This window comes from Mytilus trossulus, chromosome 7 (assembly GCF_036588685.1).
Source record: "Mytilus trossulus isolate FHL-02 chromosome 7, PNRI_Mtr1.1.1.hap1, whole genome shotgun sequence".
Taxonomy (NCBI): domain Eukaryota; kingdom Metazoa; phylum Mollusca; class Bivalvia; order Mytilida; family Mytilidae; genus Mytilus; species Mytilus trossulus.
This window is the reverse complement of record NC_086379.1, coordinates 45,032,876-45,056,626: the sequence shown is the minus strand read 5'-3', so window position 1 is coordinate 45,056,626 and position 23,751 is coordinate 45,032,876. Positions and strand designations below refer to the sequence as shown.

Genomic DNA, 23,751 nt, shown 5'->3' with positions numbered 1-23,751 from the left:
TTATTAGTACAAAAGAACAGCTAGTAATCATTGGATATTGTAGATCATTCCAGTATTCTTGATCACCTATTTATTTGTACCAAAAAAACAGCCAGTAGTCATTGGATACTGTAGATCATTCAGGTAGTCTTGACCTAGTTATTTGTACAAAAAAAAACAGCCAGTAGTCATTGGATACTGTAGATCATTCAGGTAGTCAACTTTTGATCTGTTCATTTGTATTAAAAAAAAACAGTCAGTTGTCATCTTCACTTCACACACACATATACGAATATCAATTATATGCTTACGAGACAAATTGCAATGTTAAACTTATTACGGTATGTGAAAATCAAGACTTGCATAAAAATATCCCAATATAAGAGGCAGTGGCGTCATTTTTCCTCAGAGCTTTCAGCTCTTTGATTTTTCTAGGAGTTATGCCCCTTTGAACTTATTTGCTTCAATAAACTACTGCAAGTTTGTCATCGCAACTCCTCTCAAACCACACAACAAAATTCCATGTAACTTTTAAGATAATAAGCAGGGGTGGATCTAGCCATTTGAAAAAGGGGAGGTTCCCAACAAAGGATAAAGGAAGGTTCCCAACTATATGTCCCCATTCAAATGCATTGACCGGCCAAAAAAAAGGGGGTACATGTATGTGAGGGCGCTCACTAAGTTTCTTAAATTTTAAAAAGATGATGTTTTGATGACGTTGCATGGCGATGTTTCTGTACATTTTGCTTTTTCAGTAACATGAGTAAACACTTCATCTGTTGATAAATACTGTGAACGTTGTGTGTATTATATCTAAATATCATGAATATGTTTATCTATGTTGAAAGAGGTGCATAGTATCAAATCATAAAAATACAAAGTTAAAAATCACTAATTTCAATAAGTCCCCTGACTATAATCAAATAAATTAAAATCTTGATTCAGAATAAAAAAAATCTGTCATTTGCTCATGTTGCTTGACCCTTACATTGTCATGATTGTGTATATTTATTTTTCATCAGAATGGGGAATCTACAATTGTCCTAAAATGTTAAATACATGTACATGTATATATAGAATATTGGGTGAGTTTTACAGTTTTTAATATATGAAATAGCTTGTAAATCATTTTTCTGTTGTTAAAAGTGCATTTTCAAGTCCTATCCCAGGAAATTATTCAAACTTCAATAAAACATATATATAACCATGATGTACTTGTTATCACCTGATAATTTGATTGACAACAGGTAATCTTATCATCGACATTCAGGTCGCTGATGCTGGGCCTTTTTAAAACCTGCAACATTTTTCAGACCATGTCATGGAATGTACTGTACTTTACGTGCACCCTTTCATGAAGTTTGAATATATACACGTAGTTATTAAAATTGTTAAACTGAAAATTGATAATTATAAATGAAGGTGCAAAATATCAGTGCACCTTCTTAAATTAAAATACATGTATCAATGAGCAAAAGAGTTTGCATCATTATTAAGAAATTCTTCATATTTGGGAAATAGAAAGTTAAAAATATTTTAGTAAGATTATGGAAATGAAAACAATGATGAAAACCATTCTTCTCCAGTGTCATATACAACTATTATAAATCCTAAAATCAATAAATGATCATAAATAAAGGCAACAGTAGTATACCGCTGTTCAAAACTCATAAATCCATGGACAAAAAACAAAATCGTAAGATATTGTAAGAGGAGTTGAAGTCACATATGTTTGAACAGAAAGTTTTGTAGATGTTTCTCTGATAGATTCCTGTGTCAGTATACCAAACTGGTTGAAGTAGAAAATTTAAATCCTCCTCTTGCTATGATCATGATGATAGATTTCCTGGATTTTTTTTTTTATTAATCAATTTAGAATTTAAAATAAATTCATTTAAAGATAGACAATGGTGCCAGGTGGGCTCATTGTTGCCAATGACGGGTGAAATTTCAAAACAATCATTTAGAGATTTTATAGATGTATTTCAAATTTATAAATTTATGTGTTTTCTGAAATACTCACACCATGTTATTGCATGTAGATGAATGAATATGGTTACTAGTAAGTAGAAAACAGAGTGAAAAAGTGCTTATAAATTATGCCATTTTCATTCTTGTTACTCATAGCACTTGTGGTGTAACATAGAATTAAGAACTAAGCTCATTGAATTTGTACACTAGTAATATGATAGTTCAAATTTATGCTAACAATTCAAAGTATGTTGTTTTCTTCAAGGCACATGCCACTCCAGCTGCCAGCATGTAAACATCAAAAGTTATGATTTTTGGCAAACTTACACATGATAAGAATGACTTACAGTTACTGTTAGATCCATTTCTTGCAGTAATACATTTAAGTGTGTGTAATTACATGGATAAATGTCAATTTAAGACACAAACTGACATCTGTTATGGTAGTCCATCGCAGATCCAAGGGGTTCCTGGGGTTGGAACCCAACTTTTTTCTAATGGTCAATGCATTTGAATAGAGACCCAATTTTTAGTCTAAGTTGTGAAACCCCACCCTACCTTCTATTAAATGACTGGTCCACCCTCAGACATAAACATGATAAAATGAAATTGATTTTCAACAATTGAGGGTTTACAACTTTGAAAATTGTTGAAAATCACAATTATACTGCCTTTTTTTCTATACCCCTTCAAATTTTGAGTTGCTTTTTAATATGTGAGACAACCATCATCTTTCATTGTGTCCATATGTGTTGTTGAAATTGCAGTTTTTCAACTTTAAGACTAGAGACGGGGCCATTCGTGCCGTTTTGACACATCTAGTTTTTAAGGCTTTCAACATGAATTCAATCATGATCAGTTAATCAAGTAAGACATCTCAGGCTGCACTCTTGTTTTACAACATTTATATTCTTCATTTACTTATTTTTAAGGAAACGAGAAACTACTGTCAGAAAGTGGACATTTGTACGGGATTCAGAATCAGTCTCTGAGGTAATATCAAATTAAAGTGCATAAAATGCCTTGGGGCATGCTGGTTTAAACAAAAAAAAATAAGGAGGTGTTCATGTGGAAGGTTTACCAATGAGAACAACTTTCCACAAGAACAAGTATGTAAACAACTATAGGAATTTGTGTGTAGTTTTTTATTTTGTTATTATCTATATATCTCACACATTTTTGAAACTGTCTGATTGGCGAAATATTGCATCATACTTGATGCACTAGTCATGCTAGTGGTAGAATCTATATATATATATATTTATTTATCAGACAAGTTTATATATATGTGTAAGATGTAATTTTTGTCAAGTCTTGCTAGGACTTCTATTGCAGAAAGCTTGACCTTCGGTTAGTGATCTGATCCAGCAGCAGCAATAGTGGCGTTAACAAACTTCTTAAAAAAACATTATACATGTACTTTAGAAGTTAGAAACCTTGATCCGTCATACTTTGTATATAAATACCTTTTGTTATGAAGTTCTGTCTGTCATATGTCCATTATCCTTGACCTCATTTTCATGGTTCAGTGACTACTTGAAAAAAAAGTCAAGATTTTTAGTATTTTTAATTTTTCTCTTATTATGAGTAATGTGATAGCTATTTTTTGGTATGTGCCACCTTGGAAGGTCCTCATGCCTGTCAGAAAGTTTTTCACTTGACCTTAACCTCATTTCATGGCTCAGTGACACAACTAAATAATGCTAAATAATGCTGGAAATTTGTCTCACAATAATATTATTTTTAGCTCACCGGGCCCGAAGGGCAGAGTGAGCTTTTCTCATCACTTGGCGTCCGGCGTCCGGCGTTAACTTTTACAAAAATCTTCTTCTCTGAAACTACTGGGCCAAATTAAACCAAGTTTGGTCACAATCATCATTGATGTATTTAGTTAAAAATTTGTGTTTTGTTACCCGGCCAATCAACAAAGATGGCCGCCATGGCTAAAAATAGAACATAGGGGTAAAATGCAGTTTTTGGCTTATAACTCAAAAACCAAAGCATTTAGAGCAAATCTGACATTGGGTAAAATTGTTTATCTGGTCAAGATCTATCTGCCCTGAAATTTTTAGATGAATCGGACAACTCGTTGTTAGGTTGCTGCCCCTAAATTGGTAATTTTAAGGAAATTTTGCTGTTTTGGGTTATTATCGTGAATATTATTATAGATAGAGATAAACTGTAAACAGCAATAATGTTATGCAATTTAAGACTCAAAAATAAGTCAAAATGACCAAAATGGTCAATTGACCCCCTAAGAATTAAGTTATTGTCCTTTATAATCAATTTTTAACAATTTTCATAAAATTTGTAAATATTTACTAACATTTTCCACTGAAACTACACAGACAAGTTCATTATAGATAGAGATAATTGTAAGCAGCAAGAATGTTCAGTAAAGTAAGATGTACAAACACATCACAATCACCTAAACACAATTTTGTCATGAACTGTCTGCTTCCTTTGTTTTATTCACATATACCAAGGTGAGTAACACAGGCTCTTTAGAGCCTCTAGTTTAACTTCTTACAGGCAGATAAGGAGGAGGTAGGCAGGGGCCTCCCCCTTTTCATTTGTAGGAAAAATTTGGATGATTATATAGGGAATCACTGAGGCATGACTAGAGTGGGCCCCTCTTAGGCAGTCAGTGCACTGCCCCTCTTTATGAAATTTCTGAATCTGCCACTGATTTTGTTTTACTTAGTGGCTTAAATATGTTATGACATTGGTAATTTTCAAAAAATGTTGAATTTTGGAATGGCAAAAATGAATTTAATTCAAACAATCCTCTTCTCTTGGGCAGGTAGGTACATGTAGAATGGAAATGAGTGATTTATTTTGTAAAGAGTTTCATGGAATTTAACTTAATTGCCAAATATTTCATTGTGAGATAGAGGCTTTGTGATAAAAGAACATATTTTAAAAGCTTTTTATTATGCCTTGTTGAATACTTCTGAAATAAACTCCAATTTTTGTTACATAATATCTTGTTATAAAGTTCTACAGGAAAATTCATTAGCATAGAACCTTAAGGGACATCAGTTTGAATTATGTTCTTGATGATGTAAATAAAGGAGACTGCTTAATTTATGGAAATTTTACTTTTTTTACAAATTGTATACCGGTAGGTTTTTTTTCCATAAATGATTTAAAATGTGCTATTCTTCATAGATATTTTAAACAATTATATTTATAATCCATACTGGTACTTGATTTCCCCTATGTCTATAACATGTATAAAGGAATGTAATTTAAAATGGGAGAAACAAAATATCACCACAAGAGAAAAATGTATTGTTTTAATTGCAATATCAATAAAGTTATATAAATAAATAAATGAATCTTTATATTGCATTAGCAACAAGGATTGCACAATGATATAACAAAACAACAAGGTATGACAAATTTGACAGAATACAGAGGAAAATTAAATAATACAGAGATAACTTATAAAATAACAGGTGTACAACAGATAAACTGATAATTTTGAATCTTTATTTCCATGCAGCCTTAAGATAATTACAAAGTTTCTGAGTAAAGTTTTTGGAAAGTTTGGAACTTGTTCTAAATCTTTCCTTAGGCACTGGCCTCCCTAACAACACGACAGTCGACAGGTTAGCTACTATTACTGCATGTATTCACACTGAAATATAGTTCCCTATAGTTCTCATGTATGTGCACATAATACACATATAAACTGTGAAAAATGGGTATATTTTTGGAGCAGTTCATTCAAGAATGTATGTTATTAAGGTGTGTTGATGTGCAGGCTTTTTTAAAACATTTTGATTAGGTAATTGAGTATTGATACAATAGTAGTATGATTGACAACTGTCATTATCACCAAACAATCAGGGACAAGGTGGACCTTAAATTACAATGCCCCACCTCCTAAACTGGCAATCAAATTGACCACATTACTTATCAACCTCAGTGTTACATAATTATACAAACCCAATATACATCTGAATACACAAATATTTGACCTCATAATTGAATACGCAAATGTATATATATTAGATATATTAGATGTTTGATATATAAGGATGATAGATTTATTTATTGTCTATTATTTTGATCTACATCTGAGACTACTATAACACATAGTAGTCTCAGTCTACATTACATAAAGTTATTCTGTAAATTATGTCTGAAAGATAAATGATTAAATAAGGATTAACACGATCTTTAAAAAAAGTGAAATATAAATACAAATTATATGAATATATAAAAGGTTTTCAAGTTAGGCCTATAATTTACTTGATTAATTTCCAATAATCATCTGTAATAAAAAAAAAGTTGGTCTAGAACTTATGGAATTTCCTGTTTACAAAACTTTGAATTTTTCTAATAACTAAGGATTTTCTTATCCTAGGCATAGATTACCTTAGCAGTATTTGGCACAACTTTTTGGAATTTTGGATCCTCAATGCTCTTCAACTTTGTACTCGTTTGGTTTTACAAATATTTGATGAGCGTCACTGATGAGTCTTATGTAGACGAAACGCGTGTCTGGCCTACAAAATTATAATCCTGGTACCTTTGATAACTTATTACTAGAGGAATTTTTTATTTGCTTTTTTTTTTTTATTATTTTTTAAACATGTTCAAAACAGGCAACAATGTTTGGATAAGATATAAACTGCAGTTTAAATGAAATTATGCAAATTAAGAGACCCATATTATTTAATTTGCATGATTTGAGCTTATTTTATATTCATACTGGAAAAGCACTTTTATTCCTGCTAGAGACCTGCTGTTAATACACTTTTCAGCAATACTGTTTTATTAAAGTTCTTTTGTCCCCACCATACCTTAATATGAAATTATTCAAACTACTCTTCCTATCCTTCCACAGGTGCTATCCAGCACTTTGATTGATGCAGCTTGTAACAAAAAAATAAGCCTTTGTGTGTTTGACATGATCAATGGTAATATTAAATCTTAGCATGCATAGTATTCAATATGCAGGACAAGTTAACACAAAGTTGTATTCATCTTCAATATCATTCATTTTACAACATCTACAAAATATGATTGTTTCTAGGAATATTGTCATGTAGCAACCAGTTTCTAAATTTCGTTTTATTTTTTAACATCAAATAAACTCACCATTGATAGATACCAGCCTGGATTAAAATTTTATATTTACGCCAGATGCGTTTCGTCTACAAAAGACATTAGTTTCATTATTGTATTTTAAATCCAAGTTTCCATCTGACATATGAAAGTTAATTATTTCAGGCCTTTTGAGCATTAAAATTAAATAATCTTGATTATGTTAATGAAAACTTAGGTATTAAGTAATACATCAGATAATTATTGAAGATAACACTAAACTAAGACTCATTGTGGGACCATTCAAAGCTTGCTATTCAGTGTGAGCTAAGGCTCAGTGCTGAAGGCCATATTTGGACCTTTGATTGTATACAATTACAAATTGTGACTCTGATGGAGAGTTGTCTTATTGGCTTATGTCTTTCATTGGAGTGTCATGTTTATCTTTCATAATTTTCTGGACTTTTCATGAAAAAATTGCTTTTACAACATATTTCTCAACTTAATTTACTTTAATTTAAAAAGAGACCGGAAAGATACCAAAGAGACATAAGATAGATATAAAAATATGTGGTATGAGTGCCAATGAGATAACTCTCCATCCAAGTTACAATTTCTTAAAGAAAAAACATTTGATATAGGTCAAAGAACATTCATCAACACAAAGCCTTGTCCTGGCACCAAACAGCAAGCAGCTATAAAGGGTCCTAAAAATGACCAGTGTAAAACTATTCGAACGGAAAAACTAACCGTTTAAACTATATAAAAAACAAGAAACATGAATTACTAATGAACCACATCAACAAACGACAACTTCTGAACATCAGCTGAACTCATATAACAGTCTGCACGGTTAGCCACTAGTCCGATGCCCCAGACTAGTAAAATTTGGTTCGGACTAGTTAGTTTTTGCAAAACTTTGTTTGGTCCAATAAGAAAAATGTCAAAATATTGGTCTTCGGACTAGTAGTTGAAAAAGTTTTTGGTGCAGACTGATATAAGTCGAAAAATAAACTGTGAAAGCCATGGCAAAAAGACCAAAAGAATAACAACAGTGAACAGTATACAAAACTCAAAATCAAAAAATAAAGACTCAATTATATATATCTTTTTTCAGACCAATGTAAGAAGAGACAGTCTTAGATCGAATGCATCAACCAGATTGAGCAGTGCATCACTTAGTAATCTTAAAAGAAAAAGTTCCATACCAGCCATCTTAGAAGGAGTAAGTCTACCATCAGACACACCAGAAGGTATGATGTTAAGTTGTTAAGGGTGTTTGTTACCCTGCTTCAAATTAACAAGCTTTTTAATGATGTAAACTGATACTGTGGATTAATTTTTTTCGTGGGTACCAATTTTCGTGGATTGAAGAAAACTTGCATGTTCGTGGATATTTGATTTCGTGGTTTTGCCGAAGTCTGCATACAAGCCTATTTAAAATTTGTCATTCGTTGAACATTTAATTTCGTGGTTCAACTGTTCCCATGAAACCCACGAAAATTGGTATCCAACGAATAATAATGAATCCGCAGTAGTGTATTATAAAAAAGAAGCAAAAAATAAAATAAAGGGTCTTTGTGTTCTTTTTCTAGATGTAAGATATTCAAAAATTTTAGAGAAATGACACTCTCTAGACTTTCTATACATTTCACATTGCTGTAATATGTGCTATGATCATTGTTTTCAGGGTTTCCCCTGGGTCAATTATTTTTTTCGCCACCTCTTTCGCCAAAACAATATATTTTTCGCCACTTTATTATTTTTTTCGCCAAATATATTTTTCTTTTAAAATTTTCTTTTTTTCCAGCCCCCCCTTTTCCCCCTAAATAAGAATTGTTTTTTTACAACAAAACGAAGAATTTTATCACTTGGAATTGATCCCTCGTGTAGGTGTAGTCATTACATTAAAGGGTTACTCTCATGCCAACCTTTGAATAGATTTCTTCATAACGACAGCTTTCTTTTCTAGACCATCGTAAATAAGAAAAACTATATGCTTAAAACACGTGTGTTACTTAAACGACTTTGAAATACCCACTCAAATCAATGATCTGTATGAAAGTTAAATGATAAAGTTTTAAATCTGAGACCATTGTAGCTTTGGGACTTTTTTCGTCATAACAACAATTTTCTTTTCAAAAGGAGAGGAAGCGTAAATTTTGCTTCAAACACGTGCGTCGCAAAGCGGTAAATAAATCCCTTTTGTGACATGTGACAGAAGCCATTTAACCATATCATTTTGTCATATCATACAATCAACACTTTTATTAATTAGTCCTTTGATGTCGATAGCAATAAATGCAATCAGCTGATTATTGCTTTTCTTTCAAAATCTTAACGAGTTCAAGGTGAATTCCGAGTATTGTCTGATCGGTAAAGTCAGAGAAACCCGAAAAAAAGTAAATAAACAAGATGGCTGAAAATAAATCGTTATATATTTCTGTCGCCAAATTCTTTCGCCAATGACGAATTTTAATCGCCACAATTATTATTTTTTCGCAAATTGCGAAAATGGCGACCGCCAGCGGAAACCCTGATTGTTTTAACCAAATTTCCAAACTTATCTGAGAGTTTTTATTTTCCTGTTTTTCATGTCTCTGATTATATTTTCCTTAAACATTTTAAAGAACAAACTTGACACATGATCTATGCATGCACTAATAATAAACTGCTTTCTAAGTTGGCCATAGACTTTTTACAAGCTTTGGAAGAACATTGCAATCTTTTGTCTTAGTAATTTATAACATAAGAGATGGAACTAAAGCATTCAACACCAGCAAGTATTGTTTTAACTTATTCACCTTTAATGCCTTATTTGTACTGTATCTCTGAAGATTTTTTGACTGACACATTTCAAGCAAGAGTTACTACCCTTTTCTAGTCATGTTTGAAACTTGTTATGTTATTTTCACCGTTCATGATAAAGTTTTAAGTTATGGATGAACACTAATGACAAAAATTATAATCATTATTTGTTTCTATTTATAGGTAGTGAAAATGGAAGTGATTTGAACTCTGACCTAAGTCCCTATTCTCAGACAAGAGGAAGTGATATATTGACACATGCATCCCTACGATCAAGAACCAAACAGAAAGTACACATTGATTCAGATGATTATGTGTCATCAAGTTCAGAGGTCAAGACTACAGGGTCAGATCAAGGAACAATCACCTCTACTCTCGACTCAACCAAAGAAAGTTCTACTGAAAGTGTTAGAAGATCACCAAGAAAAAAAACGAAACAGGTTTATACCGAAGCTATTTGTGAAATTCCAAGAAAAATACCAAAACATGAAGGTAAAGCTTCAAAAAATGTGCATGCTGTCAGAAATTCAACGGTGTTAGATGACATGTCCAGTGATTCAACTTTGTATAGCCAAACCAAGGAAGTGACAAGCAGACGATCTCCAAGAAAAAGGCCGTTTCAATCAGTTCTCAATAGCAGTGTCATTAATAATTCTGTTTTGTCAACAAAAATTTCTTCGGCAAAAATGGTGGGTGTTGATGTTTCAGAAAAAAGTTTAAGAATAGAATTAGAATGCAAAGAAACGGCTAATGAATCAGAAGGAGAAAATGTTGTGCAGAATAATAAGAAACTTGAAAAGGAACTAGCCTCATGTAAAAAGTTGACGACTTCTTACAATGAACAAGCTTTATCAAGTATTCATGGTGGGAGACGAAGTTCAAGATTACAGAATGATTCACTTATAAACTCTGATGAAGAAAGTCTTCAAAATTCAGTAAGAAGTTCAAGATTGCAGAAAGATTCACCTATGAAGTCTGATGAAGGTAGTCCACAGAAATCAGTAAGAAGATCAAGATTAGAATCTATTGATTCTCAAGGTCAAATGCCAGACATAAATGAGAAGAGAAGAAGTTCAAGGTTAACAAAATTGGATCATGAAAATAAAGATAAGGATAGCTTGTACAGTACTTCCTCTAAAGAAATGGTCAATAGACCAACAAAACAAACAACTAGTAGGGAAAAAGAAGGTTTCAAAGAAATAAAAACTTCAAGTGATAAAGTAATAGAAGAAAAGGAAGAAACTTCAAGAGATAATGAAATGGAGGCCAATGAAGAAATTTCAAATGATAATGAAATCCAAGACAATGAAGAAATTTCAAATGATAATGAAATCGAAGACAATGAAGAAATTTCAAATGATAATGAAATTGAAGACAATAAAGAAATTTTGGGAGATAATGTAACAGACGACAACGAATTATCTTCAAGGTTGAAACTAAATGATATATCTGGTCAAAAGCATGTTAGTACTGCAGTTAACCCAGTTAATATCAGTTATGGAGAAAATTGGAATGAAGGACAATTGAAAGATCATGATAGTGACAGTGAATCAGACAAAATATCTAAAAATAACTCCAAATCTATAAATAGTGATATCAGCAGACGACAGGTAGGAACAGAAGAAAGTGAAGATTTAACAGAAGACCAACATATATTTTCTTCATCCATGGAAGAACCCAATGGGTACAAATCAAAAGAAGATATTTTCAGAACTGAAAGTAGTGATGAGATGTCTATGGATAGTGAGTTAAGGAAGAATGCAGAGCCAAATCAACGAACAGAAAAACAAAATGCTTCAAGAGTATCCAAACAGAGTGAGTTACAGACAAACAAAAGACACCAAGAGAGTAACTCAAATGGAACTAGTTTCCAAAATCAGCAAAAGGGAAATGAAAATAAATCAACATTGTCAAGAAATTCAAGGTCAAATGAAGAAAATCAATTGGATTTATCTGAAAACAAAAATTCCTCATGTCAAGAAGATGTTGTTTCCATGGAAACAGAAAATGACAGAAATAAGCATCAAATGGAACCAAATTTGGTAAATGATCATGAAACCAAAGAAGGAGAAGAAATTGGACAGGAAGAAATAGAATCATCCCATCAAACTGAAGATGACCTAGTTGATATAAATAATAAGGGAGAAGGGTCAATAAATAAAGAACAGAGGTCAAATAACCATGGTGACCATCAAGGAGAAATGAAATCATCCCATCATACTGAAGATAATCTTGTAGCTACAGATAATGAAGAAGTGTCAGTGAACAAAAAACAGAGGTCCCATAACCACAGTGACCATCCAAGGGAAATAGAATCGGTAGGATTTTTGTTCATTTACATAAAAGTGTTCAAATTTTTTTGTGGGGTTATGATGTTGAGTCTATGGTTTTCTGCTTTGTGTTTCAATTTGAAAGATTTGAATTTTTTAACATTTTTCATTGGTTGTTTAATTAAGGTGTAACACCACTAATTCAGACCCATGTCATATGGTATTTTGAACCCCATGGTAAAATGACCCCGGGGTCAAAATACCGCTATGGTAAATTGAACCCCCCCATGGTAAATTGAACCCCCCCTGTATGGAAAATTGAACCCCCATGGTAAATTGAACCCCCCTGTTTTTTTCATTCTAGATGATTAATAAAACATTTAACATTACATAAAAGCTAATCAAATATTAAAAATCATTTATACAAGAAGGGGAGGTCAATTTTCAATGATTGGTTAAAAGAAAAATATTTGCTTGGTATAAGTGCTCTGAAGTCTTAACCAACAAAATTTCATTCAAAAAACTTCTTAAAAGCATTAAAACTAGACCATGTAGCTTGGACACTATACTTCTTTGAAATTTAAAATATTTATATAGAATGGTAGACTTTTAGATTAAATTCTACATGGTGAAAAAGGGGGAGGGGGTCAAATTACCATGGCTCACTTGATTTTAAAAATTAAATTTTCAAAACATCTTTTCAAACTAATAAAATAAATACAAACTACTAATTGGAGTATAATAAATCTGTCAAGGAGTTACAGTAGCAAGATATTTTAACATGTCTTTAGATGTATAGTAGGGGGTTCAATATACCATGGTCAATAACATGGCTAAGTAAAATTTTCAAAATATCTTTTCCAGCATGTTAAATACAAACAAACTACTTATTGAAGTATTAAAACTATGTTGTGGAGTAAGAAAAACTTGGATTTTTAAAATTCAAGGTCTATAGGAGGGGGTTCAATATACCATATGGAAGGGGGAGGGGGTCAAAATACAATGGAATTTTTTTTCTTCAAAATATCTTTCAAGCATGTTTTAAAAATGCATTCAAACTACAAATTGGAGTAACAAATATGCTATGGAGTTAGAATAGCTAGAATTTTTGAAATTGACAGTCTATGGTACGGGGTTCAATATACCGCAGGGGGTCAAAATACAATGGCTGCGTAAAATTTTCAAAATATCTTTGCCAGTTTGTTAAATGCATACAAACTACTTATTGGAGTATTATTACTATGTTAAGGATTAAGAATAGCTGGAATTTTTGAAATTGAATGTCTATGGTAGGGGGTTCAATATACCGCAGGGGGTCAAAATACCATGGCTAAGTAAAGTTTTCAAAATATCTTTTCCAGCATGTTATATAATATATACAAACAACTTATTGAATTATTATTTTTATGTTAAGGAGTTAGAATAGCTTGAATTTTTGAAAATCAAGGTATATATTTCTCGTTTTGTTTATATAGATTAGACCGTTGGTTTTCCCGTTTGAATGGTTTTGCGCTAGTAATTTTGGGGCCCTTTATAGCTTGTTGTTCGGTGTGAGCCAAGGCTCCGTGTTGAAGGCCGTACTTTAACCTATAATGGTTTAATTTTTCAATTGTTATTTGGATGGAGAGTTGTCCCATTGGCACTCACACCACATCTTCCTATATCTACTATAGAAGGGGGTTCAATATACCGCAGGGGGTCAAAATACCATGGCTAAGTAAAATTTTCAAAATATCTTTTCCAGCATGTTGAATACATACCAAATACAAATTGGAGTATTGTTACTATGTTAAGGAGTTAGAAAAGCTTGAATTTTTTAAATACAAGGTCTAAAGAAGGGGGTTCAATATACTGCAGGGGGTCAAAATACCATGGCTAAGTAAAATTTTCAAAATATCTTTGCCAGTTTGTTAAATACATACAAACTACCTATTGGAGTATTATAATTATGTTAAGGAGTTAGAATAGCTTGGGTTTTTGAAATTCAAGGTCTATATTAGGGGGTTCAATATACCATGTTACGGTGGGGGGGGGTTGTCAAAATACCATGAAAATATTTTTTCTTCAAATTATCTTTTCCAGCATGTTAAATGCATACAAACTACTTATTGGAGTATTATTACTATGTTAAGGATTAAGAATAGTTTGAATTTTTGAAATTGAATGTCTATGGTAGGGGGTTCAATATACCGCAAGGGGGTCAAAATACCATGGCTGAGTAAAATTTTCAAAATATCTTTTCCAGCATGTTGAATACATACAAACTACAAATTGGAGTATTGTTACTATGTTAAGGAGTTAGAATAGCTTGAATTTTTGAAAATCAAGGTCTATAGAAGGGGGTTCAATATACCGCAGGGGGTCAAAATACCATGGCTATGTAAAATTTTCAAAATATCTTTTCCAGCATGTTATATAATATATACAAACAACTTATTGAATTATTATTTCTATGTTAAGGAGTTAGAATAGCTTGAATTTTTGAAAATCAAGGTATATATTTCTCGTTTTGTTTATATAGATTAGACCGTTGGTTTTCCCGTTTGAAAGGTTTTACGCTAGTAATTTTGGGGCCCTTTATAGCTTGTTGTTCGGTGTGAGCCAAGGCTCCGTGTTGAAGGCCGTACTTTAACCTATAATGGTTTAATTTTTCAATTGTTATTTGGATGGAGAGTTGTCCCATTGGCACTCACACCACATCTTCCTATATCTACTATAGAAGGGGGTTCAATATACCGCAGGGGGTCAAAATACCATGGCTAAGTAAAATTTTCAAAATATCTTTTCCAGCATGTTGAATACATACCAAATACAAATTGGAGTATTGTTACTATGTTAAGGAGTTAGAAAAGCTTGAATTTTTTAAATACAAGGTCTAAAGAAGGGGGTTCAATATACTGCAGGGGGTCAAAATACCATGGCTAAGTAAAATTTTCAAAATATCTTTGCCAGTTTGTTAAATACATACAAACTACCTATTGGAGTATTATAATTATGTTAAGGAGTTAGAATAGCTTGGGTTTTTGAAATTCAAGGTCTATATTAGGGGGTTCAATATACCATGTTACGGTGGGGGGGGGTTGTCAAAATACCATGAAAATATTTTTTCTTCAAATTATCTTTTCCAGCATGTTAAATGCATACAAACTACTTATTGGAGTATTATTACTATGTTAAGGATTAAGAATAGTTTGAATTTTTGAAATTGAATGTCTATGGTAGGGGGTTCAATATACCGCAAGGGGGTCAAAATACCATGGCTGAGTAAAATTTTCAAAATATCTTTTCCAGCATGTTGAATACATACAAACTACAAATTGGAGTATTGTTACTATGTTAAGGAGTTAGAATAGCTTGAATTTTTGAAAATCAAGGTCTATAGAAGGGGGTTCAATATACCGCAGGGGGTCAAAATACCATGGCTATGTAAAATTTTCAAAATATCTTTTCCAGCATGTTATATAATATATACAAACAACTTATTGAATTATTATTTCTATGTTAAGGAGTTAGAATAGCTTGAATTTTTGAAAATCAAGGTATATATTTCTCGTTTTGTTTATATAGATTAGACCGTTGGTTTTCCCGTTTGAAAGGTTTTACGCTAGTAATTTTGGGGCCCTTTATAGCTTGTTGTTCGGTGTGAGCCAAGGCTCCGTGTTGAAGGCCGTACTTTAACCTATAATGGTTTAATTTTTCAATTGTTATTTGGATGGAGAGTTGTCCCATTGGCACTCACACCACATCTTCCTATATCTACTATAGAAGGGGGTTCAATATACCGCAGGGGGTCAAAATACCATGGCTAAGTAAAATTTTCAAAATATCTTTTCCAGCATGTTGAATACATACTAAATACAAATTGGAGTATTGTTACTATGTTAAGGAGTTAGAAAAGCTTGAATTTTTTAAATACAAGGTCTAAAGAAGGGGGTTCAATATACCGCAGGGGGTCAAAATACCATGGCTAAGTAAAATTTTCAAAATATCTTTGCCAGTTTGTTAAATACATACAAACTACCTATTGGAGTATTATAATTATGTTAAGGAGTTAGAATAGCTTGGGTTTTTGAAATTCAAGGTCTATATTAGGGGGTTCAATATACCATGAAAATATTTTTTCTTCAAGTTATCTTTTCCAGCATGTTAAATGCATACAAACTACTTATTGGAGTATTATTACTATGTTAAGGATTAAGAATAGTTTGAATTTTTGAAATTGAATGTCTATGGTAGGGGGTTCAATATACCGCAAGGGGGTCAAAATACCATGGCTGAGTAAAATTTTCAAAATATCTTTTCCAGCATGTTGAATACATACAAACAACAAATTGGAGTATTGAAAAAAAAAGCACATACCAGAAAGTAGTACATACTTAACACAAAATAGTTCCTACACATGTGTATAACTTTAGAAATATTTAGAATATTTTGGTATTTTTGGCATCAAATGAAAGCTGAAGGACTGATGATCATTGTAGAGCACTTTTGTACTTTTAATTTTGAATATTAAAAAAATTGCACCAAATTTTTAAATAGGGTGCATTTTGTCTGTTTGTCAAATCTGAAGTACATGTTTTGGTATATCCAAAGTTCTGGGAACCAGTTCTTTCTTATATGCCATTAAAGGTATGTTGATTTTTTCAGTACAAGACACCATAAAGTGTTGCTTTGAAATGCAACGATTGCCACTTTATTTGAACTTAAAACAAAAGAGGTGTGCCTGCTTGAAACTGAGGAATTTATCATAAAAAACAATGGGACCATGAATTAGTGGTGTACTTCCTTAAACCTAAAATGTTATCTTTCTTAGTAAAAAAATAAACTTTTCAAAAGGGAAAGACTCAATGAAATAGAATCAGGGTATAATGGTTTCAGCTTTTGTTGCCAGGTAAGTAAAATCACAAAAATACCGAACTGAAATTCAAAACAGAAAGTCCCTTATTATCAAATGGTAAAATCAAAAGCAGAAACACATCAAACCAATGGATAACAAAGTAATTCCTAACTTGAAACCCTCTCTTTGTGTCCAAACAAAGTAAGGTTTTTCTCACCAACCAATTATTGGTCAATATGCATGATATGTCCAATTAATGGAAATATTTTCTTCAATTCCTCTGACAATATTGCAACTTGGATAAATGTTTGATGGCTTGTTTCGTATCTTAGATATTTTGTCATAAATAATTAGCTATTTTTGGATACAAAGGGACATTCACTTTATACCATTTTGAAAAATTTCAAAAGCCATTTCTGATGGTGTTTTTCAAGTTAAGACACTATTTTCACCCCAAACTTTTTTTAAAAAACATATACCGTAATTACATCCTTATTATATATATACATGGGACCCTTTATATTTTGCTGTTCTGTATGAGCTAAGACTCTGTTGAAGACATTACTTTGACCTATAATGGTTTACTTTTATGAACTGTGACTTATGTAGAGAGTTGTCTCATTGGCACTCATACAACATCTTCATATATCAATGTTACATATTCAATTGCTCTTCAAATCCACAAAAATGTTAAAGCTCAGTCACATGTTAAAATTTTCAACACAAAAACAGAAATGTATCACAGAGATTTTTGTTAATATATTACTTGACAAAATATTCACTTTGACCCTTGACAAAAAATATGAAAAATTACGGTAAACAAAAAACTTGAACCATACATTATATAGGAAAATTTCATTGAAAATACAGCAATTTGACAAACGCTATTTTTAATAATTGAGAAGCTTTATGTTTCATAAACATAAGATAGTCATGATAGTGATTAAAACATACAACTGATTTATACAGAGTTATCTCCTCGTAGTGTTATGTACCATCTAAATCTATAAACAAAAGTATAGATTGGTTTCTCCTTAAAAGAATAAGAATATATGTATTGTCTGTATGCCTTAATGATGTGGTTAACTGCTAATGATTATGCATGCATTTAATCCTTAAATATTTATTATGATTTACTTATATTCATATCAGATACTAGTACATGTATCATCTGATACGCCTGCAAGGAAAAAGTCAATAAATGCTGTGAAAAAGAAAGTGAGGATTGTTGCTGACGAACCAGAATCTTTCAATAAAGGTAAGTCTAGACAGATGCCCCTAATGGGGGTGTCCAAGTAATCACATAATCAAAAAATTTTGGCAAATATTTAATGAAAAGCTATTATTTATTTTGAATTTATCGAACAATAAAATTAAATTTTGACACTTCACATTGAATAATCTGCAAAGGGGATTATGTAAACATGGTAACCGTAAAATGTGAAGATTCAAAAATTACTTTTATGGTTTAATAAATTCAAAATAAATTATTGCCATTCATTATAAATAAATTTCTATCAAAAATAAGGCTCAAAGAACTTTTCATATTATTTATATATAAAATAACAACATACACACATGTTAGTGTAAGAATACACAACGTCCAGAGTGGGCTTGTCGCCATAAAATTGACAACATTGAAAATAAAAGTAATACTTTTTAACCAATCAGAAGACAGTAAATACACCATATTTATTTATAATCACATAATCATTTTTTTTTTTGAAAACATGATAGTTAAATAATCAAAAATACAGTCCTAGATTATCAGATATTTAAAAATTCAAGAAATATTTGGCCTGATAATCAAATAAACGCTATAAAAACAGCCATTATAGTTTAGAAGTCTTGTTTTTGTAATGGTACATAAAAGGTAAAATTAGGACATATTCACACACTTCTTTCCAGATAAATATAAAAGGTATTTATATATATATTGCAAAAGCAAATTTACAGATCTAGCATTGTTGGGTTGATGTTTAGACGAAATGTATATATATAACTTATTAATATTATTTTCTGTGACTATTTTACATTAAATTGACGGATCCTTTACTATAGATAATTTAGCTGATCTGTAAAAATAACATCTCCATGCCTTATATATCATGTACTGTAGTACGACGCTAGATTAAAACTGACATGGAAAGGTAACACCCGGCCACCGAAAGCTTCATTTTATGAAGCCCAGGTGGTGTGTGGTCTAGAGGGACGGCTACAGTGCAGGCGATTTGGTGTCACAGTACCTCAGTAGCATGGGTTAGAATCCTGGCGAGGGAAAAAAAAATAATTTGTGAAAGCAAAATAACAGATCTAAATTTGTTGGGTTGATGTTTAGACGAGTTGTATATACATAATGTATACAGCCATGTATCACCATCACTGCTGGTGATCCGATGAATAAATCTGTTGTAGAGTTGTCACTGGCTCAGACATACTTATTAATATAATTATTTTCTGTGACTGTTTCTTACATTAAATTGTAGGATCGTTTACTATAGATAATTAAGCTGATCTGTAAAAATAACATCTCCATGCCTTATATATCATGTACTGTAGTACGACGCTAGATTAAAACTGATGTGGAAAGGTAACACCCGGCCACCGAAAACTTAATTTTATGAAGCCCAGGTGGTCATGTGGTCTAGCAGGACGGCTACAATGCAGATGATTTGGTGTCACGATATCTCAGTAGCATGGGTTCGAATCCCAGCATGACAAGAACAAAAAATTTGCGAAAGCAAATTTGCTTTTGCAAATTTTTGGTTCTTCCCTCGCCGGGATTCGAACCCATGCTACTGTGATATCGTGACACCAAATTGCCTGCACTGCAGCCGTCTCGCTAGACCACATATATACTTGTAATTTTATGATGATTAATAGATTATGTTTTATCCTTTTTCATCTCTTTACTATACACCCTATTTCTTAAGCTGTAAGTTTATTTTCAAATTATGATTACTGTGGATTCATTATTATTCGTTGGATACAAATTTTTGTGGGTTTTGTAGGTAGAGTTGAACCATGAATTCAAATGTTCAACGGATAAAATATTTTCAATAGTCATTGTATACAGAGATAGCCAAAACCACAAAATCAAATATCCACGAGGATGCAAGTTTTCAGCAATCCACAAAAATTGATACCTTGAAAATAAATTAATCCACAGTAGATTAAGTTGTTATCCTTTTTTTATGTCTTTTATTATATAGATATAAGAAGATGTGGTATGAGTGCCAATGAGACACTCTCTATCCAAGTCACAATTTGTAAAAGTAAATCATTATAGGACAAAGTACAGTCTTCAACACAGAGCATTGGCTCACACAGAACAGTAAGCTATAAATAGCACCAAAAATGACATGGGTTTAACCATTCAAATGGGAAAACCAACAGTCTAATCTATATGTCTGTATTTGAAAATCGGATGATGCCAAACAAATTGTACTCCTTTGCAATATAATAAAAAAAATTGTACAAACATAATCTGATAATGTAGACATCACTAACAAGAATGAACAAAAACTCAAGTTTTATTAATGCAGTTTTTATACGACCGCAAATTTTGAAAAAATTTTCGTCGTATATTGCTATCACGTTGGCGTCGTCGCACTCTAACTTTAGTAAAAGTGAATAGAAATCTATGAAATTTTAACACAAGGTTTATGACCATAAAAGGAAGGTTGGTATTGATTTTGGGAGTTTTGGTCCCAACATTTTAGGAATTAGGGGCCAAAAAGGGCCCAAATAAGCATTTTCTTGGTTTTCGCACTATAACTTTAGTTTAAGTTAATAGAAATCTATGAAATTTTGACACAAGGTTGATGACCACAAAAGAAAGGTTGGGATTGATTTTAGGAGTTTTGGTTTCAACAGTTTAGGAATTAGGGGCCAAAAAAGGGCCCAAATAAGCATTATTCTGGGTTTTCGCACAATAACTTTAGTTTAAGTTAATAGAAATCAATGAAATTTAAACATAATGTTTATGACCACAAAAGGAAGATTGGTATTGATTTTGGGAGTTTAGGTCCCAACAGTTTAGGAATTAGGGGCCAAAAAGGGACCCAAATAAGCATTTTTCTTGGTTTTGGCACCATAACGTTAGTAAAAGTAAATAGAAATCTATGAAATTTAAACACAAGGTTAATGACCATAAAAGGAAAGTTGGTATTGATTTTGGGAGTTTTGGTCCCAACAGTTTAGGTAAAAGGGGCCCAAAGGGTCCAAAATTAAACTTTGTTTGATTTCATCAAAATTGAATAATTGGGGTTCTTTGATATGCCGAATCTAACTGTGTATGTAGATTCTTAACTTTTGGTCCCGTTTTCAAATTGGTCTACATTAAGGTCCAAAGGGTCCAAAATTAAACTTAGTTTGATTTTAACAAAAATTGAATCCTTTGGGTTCTTTGATATGCTGAATCTAAAAATGAACTTAGATTTTTTATTTTCGGCCCAGTTTTCAAGTTGGCCCAAATCGGGGTCCAAAATTAAACTTTTTTGATTTCATCAAAAATTGAATAAATGGGGTTCTTTGATATGCCAAATATAACTGTTTATGTAGATTCTTCATTTTTGGTCTCGTTTTCAAATTGGCCTACATTAAGGTCCAAAGAGTCCAAAATTAAACTAAGTTTGATTTTAACAAAAATTAAATTCTTGGGCCTCTTTGATATGCTGAATCCAAACATGTACTTAGATTTTTGATTATGGGCCCAGTTTTCAAGTTGGTCCAAATCAGGATCTCAAATTATTATATTAAGTATTGTGGAATAGCAAGTCTTTTCAATTGCACAGTATTGTGCAATGGCAAGAAATATATAATTTCACAATATTGTGAAATAGCAAATTTTTTTTTAATTAGAGTTATCTTTCTTTGTCCAAAATAGTAAGCAAGAACTATCTTATTGCAAGAATTCTTTTTAATTGGAGTTATCTTTCTTTGTCCAGAATCAACTTAAATCTTTGTTATATACAATATACAATGTATATTCACTTTTTACTACCAACTGATAAATTTAAATAATCTTTACCATTCAGTGATAACAAGCAGTTTTTTTACATCTTAATATTTTATGATGTATTTAAATGAGTAGTTATTGTTGCAAACTCCATTAGAATATTTTAATTGAGATTAGTTTTGGAATAAGGGAAAGGGGGATGTGATTAAAAAATTGGGTTCAATTTTTCTCATTTGAAATTTCATAAATAAATAGAAAATTTCTTCAAACATTTTTTTGAGAGGATTAATATTGAACAGCATAGTGAATTGCTCTAAGAGAAAACAAAAATTTTAAGTTCATTAGAACACATTCATTCTGTGTCAGAAACCTATGCTGTGTCAACTATTTAATCACAATCCAAATTTAGAGCTGAATCCAGCTTGAATGTTGTGTCCATACTTGCCCCAACTGTTCAGGGTTCAACCTCTGTGGTCGTATAAAGCTACGCCCTGCGAAGCATCTGGTTGGAATTTAAGCTAGCTTCATACAGATATCAGAATGGGAATTCTTATAATTCCGATACTCAGTGTTGCATTATCATATTAAACATATTAAAATAAACCTTGTTATAATTTCTGAATTTACAGATAAGTGTTTTTTTCTAATTTCAGAAAGAACTGTACGAATGTGGAAAGGCAATGATAGAACCAGGACAAAAGGAGACCTAATAGATCTAGATATTGTGCTAGAAACAATCAATAATACTATTGAGGAAAAACGGTAGGTTTTCACCATGCTTAAACGATTGACCTGTTAGGGCTAGCGTGAGCTTTTGCATCAAACCTCGTCATAACAAGTCAATTTTGTCAAATATTTAAAATTGCTGAGAGTCCATCTATGTAATCTATAATGGCAATTTAGGTCTTTACATAAAAAAATATGCAAAAAAGAAAAATCACAAAATAATCAACTCTGAGGAAAATTCAAAATGGAAAGTCCTTTGTCAAATGGCAAAATTGAAAGCTCAAACACATCAAAAACGAATTGATAACAACCGTCATATTCCTGACTCAGTACAGGCATTATTTTATAAAGAAAATGGTGAATTAAACCTGGTTTTAAAGCTAGCTAAACCTCTACACCTGTCTATTGTTGGAGACCATGTAGACCTCTTTTTTTTTTTTGATTAATTGTATGCGTGTCTTGCTGTCTCAAATAGGTATTTCTTTTACTTTACACTTATTTTATCACAAATTTCAGAAGATGATATCAAAATCAATTTCTTTTCACTGAAACACTGACACATCAACTTAAAAGACAATGTCACAAAGATTAAAAGTTCCACAACTTATTTTTGGGCCATAAACTATTTTTGCCATTTGAAAAAATTAGTCAATTATGAAAATAAAAAATCTTGTTTGATTCTTTTTTCTTTCAGGAAAAGCTTTGATTTTTTAATGAAAAATTAAATCCTAAAGTGCAATAAAAATCACTATTATTCATTAATTTTCGTAATTTGAGGAAAACTTGCATTTTCGTGGATATTAAATTGCATGGTTTTCTAAAAGTCTGCATTTAATTCTACAGCAAATTTGCAATTCATTAAACATTTAAATTTGTGGTTCCCCTGTACCTAGGAAATCCATGAAAATTAGTATCCAACAAATATTAATGAATCCACAGTATATTTGAATTGTGTTTTAGGTCTGGATGCGCAGATAGTTTAGGAAAGAAAGCATTGAACAGTCTGCTGGTGTATACTAGAAAGGAGATCACTGACACGGTATGTTACAAATTATTTATTTATTCAACTAAAGTATAAATTGTATGATGATGATAAGTTATATTTGGAGTTAAGTATGACTTCCGTTATCACTGACCTAGTA

The 23,751-nt window shown here is 31.7% G+C and overlaps 1 protein-coding gene across 1 annotated transcript in view; it reads left to right on the top strand.

The window, feature by feature from the left end:
* LOC134725156 (myosin-11-like) overlaps window positions 1-23,751 on the top strand; it is a 47,341-nt gene that overhangs the window by 3,222 nt on the left and 20,368 nt on the right. The window contains exons 2-7 of the mRNA XM_063588742.1: window positions 2,883-2,943; window positions 8,126-8,261; window positions 10,000-12,134; window positions 18,076-18,181; window positions 22,537-22,645; window positions 23,570-23,648. Coding sequence (XP_063444812.1) covers window positions 2,883-2,943; window positions 8,126-8,261; window positions 10,000-12,134; window positions 18,076-18,181; window positions 22,537-22,645; window positions 23,570-23,648 — 2,626 coding nt within the window. The remainder of the gene's footprint in view (window positions 1-2,882; window positions 2,944-8,125; window positions 8,262-9,999; window positions 12,135-18,075; window positions 18,182-22,536; window positions 22,646-23,569; window positions 23,649-23,751) is intronic.